Source organism: Oncorhynchus clarkii, chromosome 21 (genome assembly GCF_045791955.1).
Source record: "Oncorhynchus clarkii lewisi isolate Uvic-CL-2024 chromosome 21, UVic_Ocla_1.0, whole genome shotgun sequence".
Taxonomy (NCBI): Eukaryota; Metazoa; Chordata; class Actinopteri; order Salmoniformes; family Salmonidae; genus Oncorhynchus; species Oncorhynchus clarkii.
The window spans coordinates 24,322,004-24,340,328 of NC_092167.1; the positions used below are offsets into that span (position 1 = coordinate 24,322,004).

An 18,325-nucleotide genomic window follows, 5' to 3' on the forward strand; every position below is an offset into this window, starting at 1 on the left:
TCCATGTTGTTATGGCTCTATGTAGTACTGTCTGCCTCCCATAGTCTGTTCTGGACTTGGGAACTGTGAAGAGACCTCTTGTGGGATATGCATGGGTGTCCGAGCTGTGTGCCAGTAGTTCAGACAGACAGCTCGGTGCATTCAACATCTCAATACCTCTCATAAATAAAAGTAGTGATGAAGTCAATCTCTCCTCCACTTTCAGCCAGGAGAGATTAACATGCATATTATTAATATTAGCTCTCTGTGTACATCCAAGAGCCAGCCGTGCTGCCCTGTTCTGAGCCAATTGAAAGTCCTTTTCTGTGGCACCTGACCACATGACTTAACAGTAGTCAAGGTGCGACAAAACTAGGGCCTGTAGGACCTGCCTTATTGATAGTGTTGTTAAGAAGGCAGGGCATTTATTTTATAATCTTTATTATATACAAACTTCGCCCCATCTTAACTACTACTGCATCAATATGTTCTGACCAGTTTACAATCTAGTGTTACTCCAAGCAGTTTAGTCATCTCAACCTGCTCAATTTCTACATTATTTATAACAAGATTTAGTTGAGGTTTAGGGTTTAGTGAGTTTTGTTCCAAATACAATGCTTTTAGATATAGAAATATTCAGAGCTAACTTATTCCTTGCCACCCACTCTGAAACTAACTGCAGCTCATTGTTGAGTGTTGCAGTCATTTCAGTCACTGTAGAGGCTGAGATAGGGGTGGAGTGAGGGCTAAAAGGGTTTTATAAATTAAGCATCAACCAGTGGGTCTTGCGCCATGTATACAGAGATGACCAGTTTACAGAGGAGTACAGAGTGCAGTTATTTGTCCTATAAAGAGCATTGGTGGCAAATCTGATGGCCGAATGGTAAAGAACATCTAGCTGCTCGAGAGCACCCTTACCTGCCGATCTATATATTACGTCTCCGTAAACTAGCATGGGTAGGATGGTCATCTGAATCAGGGTTATTTTGGCAGCTGGTGTGAAAGAGGAGTGATTACGATAGAGGAAACCAAGTCTTAACCTTAGCCTGCAGCTTCGATTTCTGATGAGAGAGGACAGTATACTGCATAACCATGCTCCCAAGTACTTGTATGACATGACTACCTCAAGCTCTAAACCATCAGAGGTTGTAATCACACTTACCAAATCACATGACCTTTGTTTTGGAGGTGTTCTGGCAAAAAGCCAGTTCTTGTTTGTACAACACCAGAGGAAATGTTTACTCAAATCAGTCATCTTGACAACAAACTAAATCTCAACTGAAAAACCACAACTCAAAAGTGATAGCTTGAATAAAATTATGTCTAGAATCGTGGGTATTATAATTCTGATGAATACCAGCGTGAGAGGCATTTGGGCATGTGCCTTGCTGAACTTGTCAGTAACGTGTTTCTTTCATTCACTCCCCTCTCCCGTCTTCCTGGTATCCCTTCCTCTCACAGTTGCTCCTGGATAGTCGAGACAGCATGGAGGGGGCCCTGCCAGATGGAGCAGATAACTACACTGAGACCCCACTTCAGCTGGCCTCTGCTGCAGGTACTTGTTGACAAAATAGGAATACGCCATTGACAATGTGTGTAGATGTATTTTTATTGAACCTTTATTTTGACAGTGACGTTATACTTTAAAAAATGTGTATATATATATAATAAAAACATTTCTAGAAACCTATTTTTGCTTTGTCATTATGGGGGTATTTTGTGTAGAGGGGAAAAATGTAATCAATTTTAGAATTAGGCTGTAACGTAACAACATTTTGAAAAAGTCAAGGGGACCGAATACTTCTGTGTGTATATATACAGTGGGGCAAAAAAGTATTTAGTCAGCCACCAATTGTGCAAGTTCTCCCATTTAAAAAGATGAGAGAGGCCTGTAATTTTCATGATAGGTACACTTCAACTATGACAGACAAAATGAGAATTTTTTTCTCTCCAGAAAATCACATTGTAGGATTTTTAATGAACTTATTTGCAATGACAGAGGTCAAACGTTTTCTGTAAGTCTTCACAAGGTTTTCAGACACTGTTGCTGTTATTTTGGCCCATTCCTCCATGCAGATCTCCTCTAGAGCAGTGATGTTTTGGGGCTGTTGCTGGGCAACACAGACTTTCAACTCCCTCCAAAGATTTTCTATGGGGTTGAGATCTGGAGACTGGCTAGGCCACTACAGGACCTTGAAATGCGTTCTTACGAAGTCACTCCTTCATTGCCCGGGTGGTGTGTTTGGGATCATTGTCATGCTGAAAGACCCAGCCACGTTTCATCTTCAATGCCCTTGCTGATGGAAGGAGGTTTTCACTCAAAATCTCACAATACATGGCCCCATTCATTCTTTCCTTTACACGGATCAGTCGTCCTGGTCCCTTTGCAGAAAAACAGCCCCAAAGCATGATGTTTCCACCCCCATGCTTCACAGTAGGTATGGTGTTCTTTGGATGCAACTCAGCATTCTTTGTCCTCCAAACACGATGAGTTGAGTTTTTACCAAAAAGTTATATTTTGGTTTCATCTGACCATATGACATTCTCCCGATCTTCTTCTGGATCATCCAAATGCTCTCTAGCAAACTTCAGATGGGCCTGGACATGTACTGGCTTTAGAAGGGGGACACGTCTGGCACTGCAGGATTTGAGTCCCTGGCGGCGTAGTGTTTTACTGATGGTAGGCTTTGTTACTTTGGTCCCAGCTCTCTGCAGGTCATTTACTAGGTCTACATTTTTGTTTCTGGTGTCCTTTGACAGCTCTTTTGTCTTGGCCACAGTCTAGTTTGGAGTGTGACTGTTTGAGGTTGTGGACAGGTGTCTTTTATACTGAAAACAAGTTCAAACAGGTGCCATTAATACAGGTAACGAGTGGAGGACAGAGGAGCCTTTGAAGAATCTCAAATATAAAATATATTTTGAATTGTTTAGCACTTTCTTGGTTACCACATGATTCCAAGCGCTATTTCATACTTTTCATGTCTTCACAATCATTTTACAATGTAGAAAATAGTAAAAATAAAGAAAAACCTTGATACTGTATATACAGTGTATTCAGACACCTTGACTTTACTCACATTGTTACCTTTACAGCATTTTTCTAAAATGGATGAAAGCATTTTGTTTCCTCATCAATCTAGACACTAAACCACGTAATGAGAAAACAAAAACAGGTTTTTAGAAATGTTTGCAAATGTATTTAAAATAAAAAACCGAAACATCACTTTTGACTGGCACTGTACGTAAATATATATAGTTGAAGTCGGACGTTTACGTACACTTAGGTTGGAGTCATCAAAACTTGTTTTTCAACCATTCAACAAATTTCTTGTTAACAACCTATGGTTTTGGCAAGTCGGTTCGGACATCTACATGTGCATGACATGAGTAATTTTTCCAACAATTGTTTACAGACAGATTATTTAATTTCTAACTCTCTGTATCACAATTCCAGTGGGTCAGAAGTCTACAATACACTAAGTCGACTGTGCCTTTAAACAGCTTGGAAAATTCCAGAAAATTATATCATGGCTTTAGAAGCTTCTTATAGGCTAATTGAAATAATTCAAATGGAGGTGTACCTGTCGAAGTACTTCAAACTCAGTGCCTCTTTGCTTGACATCATGGGGAAATCAAAAGAAATCAGCCAAGACCTCAGACCTCACAAGTCTGGTTCATCCTCGGGAGCAATTTCCAAACGCCTGAAGGTTTGAACCACGTTCATCTGTACAAACAATAGTATGCAAGTATAAACACCATGGGACCATGCAGTCGTCATTACCGCTCAGGAAGGAGACGCGTTCTGTCTCCTAGAGATGAACGTACAAATCAACCCCAGAACAACAGTAAAGGACTTTGTGAAGATGCTGGAGAAAACAGGTACAACAGTATCTATATCCACAGTAAAATGAGTCCTATATATCGCCATAACGTGAAAAGCCGCTCAGCAAGGAAGAAGCCACGGCTCCAAAACCGCCATAAAAAAGCCTGACTACGGTTTGCAACTGTACATGGGGACAAAGATCGTACTTTTTGGAGAAATGTCCTCTGGTCTGATGAAACAAAACTAGAACTCTTTGGCCATAATGACCATCATTTTGTTTGGAGGGAAAAGGGGAGGCTTGCAAGCCAAAGACACCATCCCAACCTTGAAGCACAGGGGTGGCAGCATCATTTTGTGGGGATACTTTGCTGCGTGAGGGACTGGTGCACTTCGCAAAATAGATGGCATCATAAGGTAAGAAAAATATGTGGATATATTGAAGCAACATCTCAAGACATCAGTCAGGAAGGTAAAGCTTGTGGGTCTTCCAAATGGACAATGACCCCAAGCATACTTCAAAAGTTGTGGCAAAATGGCAACCTTTTGTGACTAGGGGGCAGTATTTTCATTTTTGGAAAAATTACGTTCCCGTAGTAAACGGGATATTTTGTCAGGACAAGATGCTAGAATATGCATATAATTGACAGCTTAGGATAGAAAACACTCTAAAGTCTCCATAACTGTACAAATATTGTATGTGAGTATAACATAACTGATATTGCAGGCGAAAGAAAGCCTGAGAAAAATCCAATCCGGAAGTGACTCATCTTTTAAAAGCTCTGCATTCCAATGCGTCCCTATTGAGCAGTGGGCTATCAACCAGATAACTTTTTCTCCGTATTCCCCAAGGTGTCTACAGAATTGTGACGTAGTTTTACACATTTATGTTGAAGAATACCCGTAAGCGGCTACATGGTCACCTGATGGCTCCCAGATTGAGGATTGATTATAAACAACGTTTGCCATGTTTCTGTCGATATTATGGAGCTAATTTGGAATATTTTTCGGCGTTTTCGTGACTGCAATTTCCGGGCGATTTCTCAGACAAACGTGAAGAACAAACGGAGCTACAGTGCCTTGCGAAAGTATTCGGCCCCCTTGAACTTTGCAACCTTTTGCCACATTTAAGGCTTCAAACATAAAGATATAAAACTGTATTTTTTTGTGAAGAATCAACAACAAGTGGGACACAATCATGAAGTGGAACGACATTTATTGGATATTTCAAACTTTTTTAACAAATCAAAAACTGAAAAATTGGCCGTGCAAAATTATTCAGCCCCCTTAAGTTAATACTTTGTAGAGACACCTTTTGCTGGGATTACAGCTGTAAGTCGCTTGGGGTATGTCTCTATCAGTTTTGCACATCGAGAGACTGACATTTTTTCACATTCCTCCTTGCAAAACAGCTCGAGCTCAGTGAGGTTGGATGGAGAGCATTTGTGAACAGCAGTTTTCAGTTCTTTCCACAGATTCTCGATTGGATTCAGGTCTGGACTTTGACTTGGCCATTCTAACACCTGGATATGTTTATTTTTGAACCATTCCATTGTAGATTTTGCTTTATGTTTTGGATCATTGTCTTGTTGGAAGACAAATCTCCGTCCCAGTCTCAGGTCTTTTGCAGACTCCATCAGGTTTTCTTCCAGAATGGTCCTGTATTTGGCTCCATCCATCTTCCCATCAATTTTAACCATCTTCCCTGTCCCTGCTGAAGAAAAGCAGGCCCAAACCATGATGCTGCCACCACCATGTTTGACAGTGGGGATGGTGTGTTGCTTTTACGCCAAACATAACGTTTTGCATTGTTGCCAAAAAGTTCAATTTTGGTTTCATCTGACCAGAGCACCTTCTTCCACATGTTTGGTGTGTCTCCCAGGTGGCTTGTGGCAAACTTTAAACGACACTTTTTATGGATATCTTTAAGAAATGGCTTTCTTCTTGCCACTCTTCCATAAAGGCCAGATTTGTGCAATATACGACTGATTGTTGTCCTATGGACAGAGTCTCCCACCTCAGCTGTAGATCTCTGCAGTTCATTCAGAGTGATCATGGGCCTCTTGGCTGCATCTCTGATCAGTATTCTCCTTGTATGAGCTGAAAGTTTAGAGGGACGGCCAGGTCTTGGTAGATTTGCAGTGGTCTGATACTCCTTCCATTTCAATATTATCGCTTGCACAGTGCTCCTTGGGATGTTTAAAGCTTGGGAAATCTTTTTGTATCCAAATCCGGCTTTAAACTTCTTCACAACAGTATCTCGGACCTGCCTGGTGTGTTCCTTGTTCTTCATGATGCTCTCTGCGCTTTTAACGGACCTCTGATACTATCACAGTGCAGGTGCATTTATACGGAGACTTGATTACACACAGGTGGATTGTATTTATCATCATTAGTCATTTAGGTCAACATTGGATCATTCAGAGATCCTCACTGAACTTCTGGAGAGAGTTTGCTGCACTGAAAGTAAAGGGGCTGAATAATTTTGCACGCCCAATTTTTCAGTTTTTGATTTGTTAAAAAAGTTTTAAATATCCAATAATTGTCGTTCCACTTCATGATTGTGTCCCACTTGTTGTTGATTCTTCACAAAAAAATACAGTTTTATATCTTTATGTTTGAAGCCTGAAATGTGGCAAAAGTTCGCAAAGTTCAAGGGGGCCGAATACTTTCGCAAGGCACTGTATTTTGCCTACAAAAATATTATTTTTGGAATAAAGGAACATTGGCTATCTAACTGGGAGTCTCGTGAGTGAAAACATCCGAAGCTCATCAAAGGTAAACGATTTAATTTGATTTTTTTCTGATTTCCGTGACCAAGTTACCTGCTGCTAGCTGGACAAAATGCTATGCTAGGCTATCAATAAACTTACACAAATGCTTGTCTAGCTTTGGCTGTAAAGCATATTTTGAAAATCTGAGATGACAGGGTGATTAACAAAAGGCTAAGCTGTGTCTCAATATATTTAACTTGTGATTTTCATGAATAGGAATATTTTCTAGGAATATTTATGTCCGTTGCGTTATGCTAATTAGTGTCAGTCGATGATTACGCTCCCGCACTCGGGATGGGGAGTCACTAGAGGTGAACAACAAAGTCAAGGTATCAGAGTGGCCATCACAAAGCCCTGACCTCAATCCTATAGAACATTTGTGGGCAGAACTGAAAAAGCGTGTGCGTAGAAGGAGGCCTACAAACCTGACTTAGTTACACCAGCTCTGTCAGGAGGAATGGGCCAAAATTAACCTAATGTATAGTGGGAAGCTTGTGGAAGGCTATCCGAAACGTTTGATGCAAGTATTAAACAATTTAAATGCAAGGCTACCAAATACTAATTGAGTGTATTTAATCTTCTGACCCACTGGGAATGTGATGAAAGAAATAAAAGCTGAAATAAATCATTCTCTCTACTATTATTCTGACATTTCACATTCTTAAAATAAAGTGATGATCCTAACTGGCCTAAGACAGGGAATTTTTAATAGGATTAAACGTCAGGAATTGTAAAAAAAAAAAAAAAACGGAGTTTAAATGTATTTGGCTAAGGTGTATGTAAACTACCGACTTCAACTGTATACATGCACATCACATGCAGGCCGGACTCCAACTTTACTCGTCGTAATATTTCTTATTTCCATTATTTTTACTTTTATATGTGTGTGTATTGTTAGATATTACTGCACTGTTAGCTAGGAACACAAGTATTTCACTACACCCACAATAACATCTGCTAATTATTTGTAAGTGACCATTGCAGATGGCTAAAAATATGTTGGTAAGCTAAAACACATAATCATTATTTGTTTTAACATGAGTTGGTTAATTTGAGTTCATAACGTTGCTTTTTCTCCTCAGGGAACTTTGAGCTGGTCAGTCTATTGTTGGAGAGAGGGGCAGATCCCATGACTGGGACCATGATCAGAAATGGCATCTCATCTGCCCAACTGGGGGACATGAACTCATATAGCCTGGCAGCATCACATGGGCACAGGTAACACACACTCACGCCAGTGGAGTTTCCTCAGAGAAGGAAGGGGAGAATCATCCTACCCAGTGAATTTCATTTTTTTTAAATATTGAATTATTTTTTTATGTTAGAATTTTTTTGATAAAAGTAAATATATTAACGTCACCAAATAACTGATTGAAACATTTGTTTTTGCAATGAAGGTCTACAGTAACCTCAACAGCATCCTCTAAGGTAGCACCACGGTATAGCTGGAGGACAGATATTTTCTGTCCTCCTCTGGGTACATTAACTTCATTATAAAATCTAGGAGGCTCATGGTTCTCACTCCCTTCCATAGACTTACTCAGTAATTATGAGTTCCGGACGACTTCCTCCAACCTATCAGAGCTCTTACAGTATGAAATAACATCTTGTCCATCCAATCAAAGGATCAGAGAATGAATCTAGTAGTGAAAGCATAAGCTACAGCTAGCTAACACTACAGTGCATGAAGTGTTGTCAGTATTTTACTCAAAGAGAGAAAGACAATAATTTCTTCAAAAATGGAAGAGAAGCAGCGTGTATATTTAGTCATGTGTTTCTTGTTAATGTACCTTTCACTTAGCTAATGCAGCCAATTTGTGACCCAACTCGGGTCCAACTAGGCGTATGTCACAAGTCACGACGTCACAGGAGAGCCGTTTGAATTTTTTTTAATCAAAATGAATTTTTTGGCAGAAATGTCTTCTCGAACATGTCAACTTTCATGTGCCTTAATAACAAATGTGTATGCTATCTAGGCTACCTGCCACCCTGATTCTACACTACAGGACTGTTTTGCTTGCACAGACTGGAATATGTTCCCAGGATTCATCCAATGGCATCCAACACCATCAATAAGTGCATCGATAAAGTCGTCCCCAAAGTGACTGTATGTACATATCCCAACCAGAATCCATGGATTACAGGCAACATCCGCATCGAGCTAAAGGCTAGAGCTGCCGCTATCAAGGAGCGGGAGACGAATCCGGACGCTTATAAGAAATCTCGCTATGCCCTCAGATAAACCATGAAACAAGCAAAGTGTCAATACAGGATTAAGATTGAATCCTACTACACCAGCTCCGGCGCTCGTCGGGCTTGCAAACTATTACAGACTACAAAGGGAAACCCAGACGCGAGCTGCCCAGTGACGCAAGCCTTCCAGACAAGCTAAATGCCTTTTATGCTCGCTTTGAGGCAAGCAACACTGAAGCATGCACAAGAGCACAAGCTGTTCTAGATGACTGTGTGATAACGCTCTCGTTAGCCAATGTTTATTTATTTATTTATTTTATTTTACCTTTATTTAACTAGGCAAGTCAGTTATGACCTTTCGGTTACTAGTCCAACGCTCTAACCACTAGGCTACCCTGCCGCCCCGCCGATGTGAACAGAACCTTGAAACTGGTCAACATTCATAAAGCCGCTGGGCCAGACGGATTACCAGGACGTGTACTCAAAGCCTGAGTGGACTAACTGTCAAGTGTCTTCACTGACATTTTCAACCTCTCCCTGACCGAGTCTGTAATACCTGCATGTTTCAAGTAGACCACCATATTCCTTGTGCCAAGGTAACCTGCCTAAATTATTACCGCCCCGTGGCACTCATGGCGGTAGCCACAAAGTGCTTTGAAAGGCTGGTCATGGCTCACATCAACAGCATCCTCCCGGATACCCTAGACCAACTCCAATTCGCATACCGCCCCAACAGATCCACAGATGATGCAATCTCAATCGCACTCCACACCACCCTTTCTTACCTGAACAAAATGAACACCTATGTGAGAATGCTGTTCAGCAAAGCGTTCAACACCATAGTGCCCACGAAGCTCATCACTAAGCTAAGAACTCTGGGACTAAACACCTCCCTCTGCAACTGGATCCTGGACTTCCTGACAGGCCGCCCCCAGATGGTAGATGAAGAGTAGGCAAAAATACGTCTGCCACACTGATCCTTAACACTGGGGCCCCTCAGGGGTGTGTACTTAGTCCCCTCCTGTATTCCCTGTTCACCCACGACTGCGTGGCCAAACACGTCTCCAACACATTCATTAAGTTTTCTGACGACACAACAGTGGTAGGCCTGATCACAGACAACGGTGAGACGGCCTAAAGGGAGGAGGTCAGAGAACTGGCAAAGGTGGTGCCAGGACAACAACCTCTCCCTCAATGTGAGGAAGACAAAGGAGCTGATCGTGGACTACAGGAAAAGGCGGGCCGAACAGGCCCCCATTTACATCGACTGGGCTGAAGTATAGCGGGTCGAGACTTTGAAGTTCCTTGGTGTCCACATCACCAACAAACTATCATGGTCCAAACATACCAAGACAGTCGTGAAGAGGGCACGACAAAACCATTTTCCCCTCAGGAGACTGAAAAGATTTGGCATGGGCCCCCAGATCCTCCAAAAGTTATACAGCTGCACCATTGAGAGCATCCTGACCGGTTGCATCACTGCCTGGTATGGCAACTGCTCGGCATCTGACCGTAAGATGCTACAGAGTGTAGAGCGAATGGCCCAGTGCATCACTGGGGCCAAGCTTCCTGCCATCCAGGGCCTATATCACATAGGCACTGTCAGAGGAAAGCCCATAAAATCACCCAAGATATAGACTGATTTCTCTGCTACCGTATTGAACGCGGTACCGGAGCACCTCAACATCTTCTACCCCCCCCCCCCCCCAAGCCATTAGACCTCAACAGCTTCTACCCCCAAGCCATTAGACTGCTGAACAATTCATAAAAATCGCCACCGGACAATTTACATTGACACACCCCTTCTTGTACACTGCTGTCACTCACTGTTTGTTTGTTACCTAGTCACTTCGCCCCCACCTACATGTACAGATTACCTCAACTAGTCTGTACCCTTGCAGACTGACTCGGTACCAGTGCCCCTGTATATAGCCTCGTTATTGTTATTCTTATTGTGTTAGCCTAGTGGTTAGAGCACTGGGCCAGTAACCAACAGGTTGCTGGATCGAGTCCCTGAGCTGACAAGGTAAAAATCTCTCACTCTGCCCCTGAACAAGGCAGTTAACCCAATGTTCCTAGGCTGTTATTGTAAATAAGAATTTGTTCTTAAATGACTTGCCTAGTTAAAAAAAGGTAAATAAAATAATACAAAAAATCTGTAAATAAGAATACAATTGTTAAATTATAAGCCTTATTGGTTAAGCCACAGAAAAAGGGACCTTCCCACTAGCCATGATTGGCTGAGAAAATGAGTGGGCTGGACATGCGGATTGGTCTGTAGAAGATATAGAAGGCTGCTGCCTATTTGAACTCATTAGTCTGTGTTGGTAGTCCTGTTGAGTTGAAAGCAGCTTTTTTTAATGTATTGTGTAGTGGAGTTTTATAAGTGTTGCGCTCCACTTTCTGAAGGATTAAGTTTTGAAATCAGTGGAATTAGAGTATGATAGCTAAAGAGATGGAGTAAACACCTGCAACCTTGGTATGGCAATCCTGACTGGGAGACACATCCATCATGAATGATGATGTATACAGGTAGGATAGTCTTGCGTTAGCCAGCTACATTTTCAGATATTACACTTTTCTAATTTTGACAGAAAGTGGTTTCATTTCAAGCTAAAGTGTACTGTTAGCTAGCTAGCTAACATTAGCTGGCTGGCTCCCTAGCTGACATTATTTGTTTCCCAGAGCCGTTTGCTTTTCTAGTTCGAGCCTAACATTGGACCTGGTTGGTTAGCCCCCAGCACAGGGAAATTGTTGGCACTTTGTTCATTGTTGTTTAACTAGCTATTGTTAGCTGGCTGGCTCATTAGCTAACATTACGTGTGTGATCTTAAAAGTTGTTTACCTAACTAGGTTCATTGTTTATCTAGCTAGCTAGCTATATGTCTTAAGCTAAAGTGTACTGTTAGCTAGCTAGCTAACATTAGCTGGCAGGCTCCCTAGAGGACATTATTATTAGTTTCCCAGAGCTGTTTGCTTTTCTAGTTAGATACTAACATTAGGCATTGTTGGCAACTTTGTTCATTGTTGTTTAACTAGCTGGCTGGCTCATTAGCTGATGTTACGTGATGTGTGTTCAACACCCGTTGAATGTGGCCGGTGGCAATATACATCTGCAAAAAAGCAAAAAATGAAATTGTTGCCAGCAGAGCTGGTTAGGCTGTTTTCTGTTATCCAGAGATAAACAAATCATCGGTTAGAGCGTCAAGTGTGCGCTCTGAGAGCGAAATGAGATGCGTGGGGCTAAAGTTTAAGAGTGTGTGAACGATACTGAATGGGTGTAGACAAAGAAGAGCTCTTCACTAGATACCAAAAGAGTCAAAGGCTATTTTTTCAAGTGAGTTTACAGGTTGATAAAATTTCAAAGCAGAATTGTCTTTCCCATTGTTCCTCAAATGCAGTGAATGATATACCATTTTGTAGCTCTAAGTCTCTATAACGTTAATATGGTGATAACGATGCAGACTGTGTAGAGGTTAGCGGTTATGGTATTGCTTGGAGGGGTTTTTGCACCTGTTCACAGACAGCTGTTGTGTTGTGCACTGAAGTCCACAAGCAAAGGGAAAAGGTGAGAGCAGGAGAGTGCGTAGATGCGAGAAGGAATTATACAATGAGCAATGTAGTGATCCTGTGTGTGGCTGCTATGACGGTGAACTGTGTGAATGGGTGATCAGTGGTGTATTCATTCCACTGATTCTTAATCGGAATGAAACGGAGGGAGACCTACTTGAATTTTTCTAATAGAAACTCTCGTTTTGCAACTGTTTGGACTAATGATTGCACCCCAGATCAGCTAGATGCAGTAAAGAGTGTGCAAGGCGGTATTGAATGTGCTACTGTGTCACCTTGACTACTCCATTCTGTCTAAGCCATTGGTTCTCAATATTTACTAAGCTAACATATGCAATTGTTTTAAGATGGTCATACCATGGATCATTTAGTTGTTTGTTTTAGAATTTTAGGTTATAAAACAAATCTCTATATTTTTTATAAAATAATGAATAAACAGTCAAAAAATCTATCATGAACAATACGTGTTTGAAGTGTCTGTCCTATATCTAGTGTCTGCCCTATATCATTTTTTACACCCTTTTAGTCACTTTGCTTATGGCACTTTTTACACCCTGTTCACTTTTAGCCATTTTTACTTACATTCCAGCATCTCCCCTGAAGCTTGCATAGAGCAAAACAATTGTGCTGACTGTTTGTGTCTTACCTGTCGATGTTGGTAGCTCAAACGGTTCAGCCAGGACAGTTTGTTTTATGAGAAGATCTCTTTGAAATTAGGACGTGGCCTTCTGAAAGTTCAGACAACTTCCCTAAAGCTTGTGGATGTCATAGACAATGTCGTGTTTGTGAGAGACTCCTTTGATGATGGGGTCATATGAGTTGCTAGCTCAAACAGTTGGCATATTTTCAAGAATATTTCTTTTCCGGATCTTCTCATTTATTAAAAACACCACTTTCACAAGCACTATGTTATGGAATATGGGCGGAAGAGGGGATTGATCTGCAGCCACTGCAATGAACGGTAACTCTCTAGCATAAACAAACACCGAGTTATTCCGCATTCAAAATGACACCACGTGTGACACACAGGCATGTCAATCGACTCTAGGTTCTAGGTTGTAGCAACCTCATGATGGGTATAGGGCAAAGTCGAGTATTATTTAGTAACCTAAACCGATCGATGTTGCATTGAGCTGGGTGAATGGAATATGAATGACATTCATCAAATATGTTGTAATAGAAATAAGGCCATATACATATTCTCGTCCTCCCTAATCTTGAACAGCAGTAACCGCCACACACACACACACACACACACACACACACACACACACACACACACATACACCTTAAAGCTTTACGTCACATTTATAGATCACAAACAGCAACAGCAATGGGATAATAATAATGACAGAACCCTGTGAGTTTCTTTAGAATTTCGTGGTCACATTGAGATTTGTGGTTGCAAGTATGACTTGCAAATGTGTAATTTAATTTCGCAAGCTTGTGTCATGGTGTGACATTTTTTATAACAGTCACAAACGTGTAACTTGACATCAATAAGGTTTGCAAGCATAATTTATTTTCCAAATGATCAATTTAAGTCCATTTACAACTATGAATATTCTGCTGGCAATCAAAAACACGCTTTCATATTTTTTTTATCTACGCATGGTCTGAATTGTGTCACTATTGTCATGTTACCAAGATATTTGTAAGCTTGTAGAAAGTTATGTAAATTTGTAGAAAGAGATTATGACTTTATTCAAATATCAATTCACACTGTTAGCAGTTGATGTTAATCTTCAATAACACAGAACCCAAAGCAAATCAGGGGGAGAAAAATAGGTTTATTCAAAGAGAACAAATCATAGTTGTTAGGCTGGGAAGTAGATGGCCGATGTTCATTCTTCCCTGTCCTCAATGATTCTCCACAGAACAAAGGGACAGGATGTAATTTATAACCTGCAACCCTAGCCTTCGGTTGACCAATTAGAATTCCTTGCAGGAAAATTGGCCAGTGGCCAGGTAACAAGTATCCCATTTCAGGCTCAATGTGTAGACCATTCGAACCAATGAGAACTTACCACGTCTAGATTTGAGTCCAGGAATGAAACCCCTATACAGATTCTAAACAGATGTTGACCAATTCCGCCACCTGTGCTGATGTTCCTGCAGGTAACGTGCCTGTCACTATCACATTGTCCATTCTAGAATCTGCCAAGCATGCTTTCCTCACACCCCCCTCCACAATGCTTGAACCATCTGTGTATAAGATAAACTCAGGGTTTTCCAATGGATGACTTTTAGTTAACCCATCAGAAAGCTGATCCAAAACCAACTCACAACATTCATGATCAAGAAATGTATCTGGAGGAAGCATCAGAGTAACTGGATTACATGGTGTTCCACATTTTATGACGATGTTAGGAGCCTCCAGCACAGTTGACCACCAGATCCAACGAGCAGCTGTTACCTGTGCAGCTCGATTCATTGTCAAGAGTATGAACAATATGTCGGCAGAATGTGTCTTTTCAACTATACCCATGTCCCATAGATCTTTAATCACTACTTTAGTAGCAGCGATAGCTTCCTTGCTAATGGGATATTGTTTTGTGCAAGGTGGGGCAACACCTGTCAAGCACACTGGTTGTCACGCGGGACTAGGTGTGTGTGCAGGAATCAGACGCAGAGAGCGAGTAACGGAGTAAAGTGCTATTGCACACCAAACTGATAAGCCCAATACAATACAGGGCACAGGACACTATACCAGACAACCCAAAACTACAGGGTGTCCAGTATAGAAAATAAAATGCACCACAACCTAATATGTACACACGTAACAAAAGACAATCCCGCACAAAACAAGGGCGGGTCAAACTACTACATATAGGGAAGCTAATTAAACCAAAATACACACAGGTGAAACTAATAAGGCAAAACCAACAGACAAATCCCCAAAAAGGGATCGGTAGCGGCCGAGCACTGCCCGAACAGGCAGGGGAGCCAACTTCGGCGGAAGTCGTGACACTGGTTCCATATCCAAAGTTCCACTCATTTTTATTCGTAGTCCAAATAGGATGGTTCTGAACTGTAGATCGCTTAAGTTGTTTAATTTTTCATGTCACCTTTCCTTCAGAGATTAGTCAAGTTGCATAATAACATCAAGGCCTAAAATAGGTTGTTCAAATGAGCCTATTCACACCCCTGCATCAATCTTCTTACTTCCGGCGCCGACAGAGATGGCCGCCTCGCTTCGCGTTCCTAGGAAACTATGCAGTTTTTTGTTTTTTTACGTGTTATTTCTTACATTAGTACCCCAGGTCATCTTAGGTTTCATCACATACAGTCGAGAAGAACTACTGAATATAAGATCAGCGTCAACTCACCATCAGTACGACCAAGAATACGCTTTTCGCGACGCGGATCCTGTGTTCTGCCTTACAAACAGGACAACGGAGTAGATCCTATGCAGCGACCCAAAAATACGACTCCGAAAAAGAGGGAAACGAGGCGGTCTTCTGGTCAGACTCCGGAGACGGGCACACCGTGCACCATTCCCTAGCATTCTTCTTGCCAATGTCCAGTCTCTTGACAACAAGGTTGATGAAATCCGAGCAAGGGTAGCATTCCAGAGGGACATCAGAGACTGTAACGTTCTTTGCTTCACGGAAACGTGGCTTACTGGAGAGACGCTATCCGAAGCGGTGCAGCCAACAGGTTTCTCCACGCATCGCGCAGACAGGAAAAAACATCTTTCTGGTAAAAAGAGGGGCGGGGGCGTATGCCTTATGACTAACGTGACATGGTGTGATGAAAGAAACATACAAGAACTCAAATCCTTCTGTTCACCTGATTTAGAATTCCTCACAATCAAATGTAGACCGCATTATCTACCAAGAGAATTCTCTTCGATTATAATCACAGCCGTATATATCCCCCCCCCAAGCAGACACATCGTTGGCTCTGAATGAACTTTATTTGACTCTTTGCAAACTGGAAACCATTTATCCGGAGGCTGCATTCATTGTAGCTGGGGATTTTAACAAGGCTAATCTGAAAACAAGACTCCCCAAATTTTATCAGCATATCGATTGCGCAACCAGGGGTGGAAAGACCTTGGATCATTGTTACTCTAACTTCCGCAACGCATATAAGGCCCTGCCCCGCCCCCCTTTCGGAAAAGCTGACCACGACTCCATTCTGTTGATCCCTGCCTACAGACAGAAACTAAAACAAGAGGCTCCCACGCTGAGGTCTGTCCAACGCTGGTCCGACCAAGCTGACTCCACACTCCAAGACTGCTTCCGTCACGTGGACTGGGACATGTTTCGTATTGCGTCAGACAACAACATTGACGAATACGCTGATTCGGTGTGCGAGTTCATTAGAACGTGCGTTGAAGATGTCGTTCCCATAGCAACGATTAAAACATTCCCTAACCAGAAACCGTGGATTGATGGCAGCATTCGTGTGAAACTGAAAGCGCGAACCACTGCTTTTAATCAGGGCAAGGTGTCTGGTAACATGACCGAATACAAACAGTGCAGCTATTCCCTCCGCAAGGCTATCAAACAAGCTAAGCGTCAGTACAGAGACAAAGTAGAATCTCAATTCAACGGCTCAGATACAAGAGGCATGTGGCAAGGTCTACAGTCAATCACGGACTACAGGAAGAAATCCAGCCCAGTCACGGACCAGGATGTCCTGCTCCCAGGCAGACTAAATAACTTTTTTGCCCGCTTTGAGGACAATACAGTGCCACTGACACGGCCTGCAACGAAAACTTGCGGTCTCTCCTTCACTGCAGCCGAGGTGAGTAAGACATTTAAACGTGTTAACCCTCGCAAGGCTGCAGGCCCAGACGGCATCCCCAGCCGCGCCCTCAGAGCATGCGCAGACCAGCTGGCCGGTGTGTTTACGGACATATTCAATCAATCCCTATACCAGTCTGCTGTTCCCACATGCTTCAAGAGGGCCACCATTGTTCCTGTTCCCAAGAAAGCTAAGGTAACTGAGCTAAACGACTACCGCCCCGTAGCACTCACTTCCGTCATCATGAAGTGCTTTGAGAGACTAGTCAAGGACCATATCACCTCCACCCTACCTGACACCCTAGACCCACTCCAATTTGCTTACCGCCCAAATAGGTCCACAGACGATGCAATCTCAACCACACTGCACACTGCCCTAACCCATCTGGACAAGAGGAATACCTATGTGAGAATGCTGTTCATTGACTACAGCTCGGCATTCAACACCATAGTACCCTCCAAGCTCGTCATCAAGCTCGAGACCCTGGGTCTCGACCCCGCCCTGTGCAACTGGGTACTGGACTTCCTGACGGGCCGCCCCCAGGTGTTGAGGGTAGGCAACAACATCTCCTCCCCGCTGATCCTCAACACTGGGGCCCCACAAGGGTGCGTTCTGAGCCCTCTCCTGTACTCCCTGTTCACCCACGACTGCGTGGCCACGCACGCCTCCAACTCAATCATCAAGTTTGCGGACGACACAACAGTGGTAGGCTTGATTACCAACAACGACGAGACGGCCTACAGGGAGGAGGTGAGGGCCCTCGGAGTGTGGTGTCAGGAAAATAACCTCACACTCAACGTCAACAAAACTAAGGAGATGATTGTGGACTTCAGGAAACAGCAGAGGGAACACCCCCCTATCCACATCGATGGAACAGTAGTGGAGAGGGTAGCAAGTTTTAAGTTCCTCGGCATACACATCACAGACAAACTGAATTGGTCCACTCACACAGACAGCATTGTGAAGAAGGCGCAGCAGCGCCTCTTCAACCTCAGGAGGCTGAAGAAATTTGGCTTGTCACCAAAAGCACTCACAAACTTCTACAGATGCACAATCGAGAGCATCCTGGCGGGATGTATCACCGCCTGGTACGGCAACTGCTCCGCCCTCAACCGTAAGGCTCTCCAGAGGGTAGTGAGGTCTGCACAACGCATCACCGGGGGCAAACTACCTGCCCTCCAGGACACCTACACCACCCGATGTCACAGGAAGGCCATAAAGATCATCAAGGACA

At 42.7% G+C, this 18,325-nt stretch overlaps 1 protein-coding gene across 2 annotated transcripts in view; it reads left to right on the forward strand.

Moving 5' to 3' along the window:
- The window catches only part of LOC139378780 (ankyrin repeat and BTB/POZ domain-containing protein 3-A-like), a 219,250-nt gene that overhangs the window by 170,980 nt on the left and 29,945 nt on the right, over positions 1–18,325 (forward strand). For both annotated transcript variants that reach the window (XM_071121275.1, XM_071121276.1), the window contains 2 exons: positions 1,441–1,534; positions 7,656–7,791. In XM_071121275.1, coding sequence (XP_070977376.1) covers positions 1,441–1,534; positions 7,656–7,791 — 230 coding nt within the window. The remainder of the gene's footprint in view (positions 1–1,440; positions 1,535–7,655; positions 7,792–18,325) is intronic.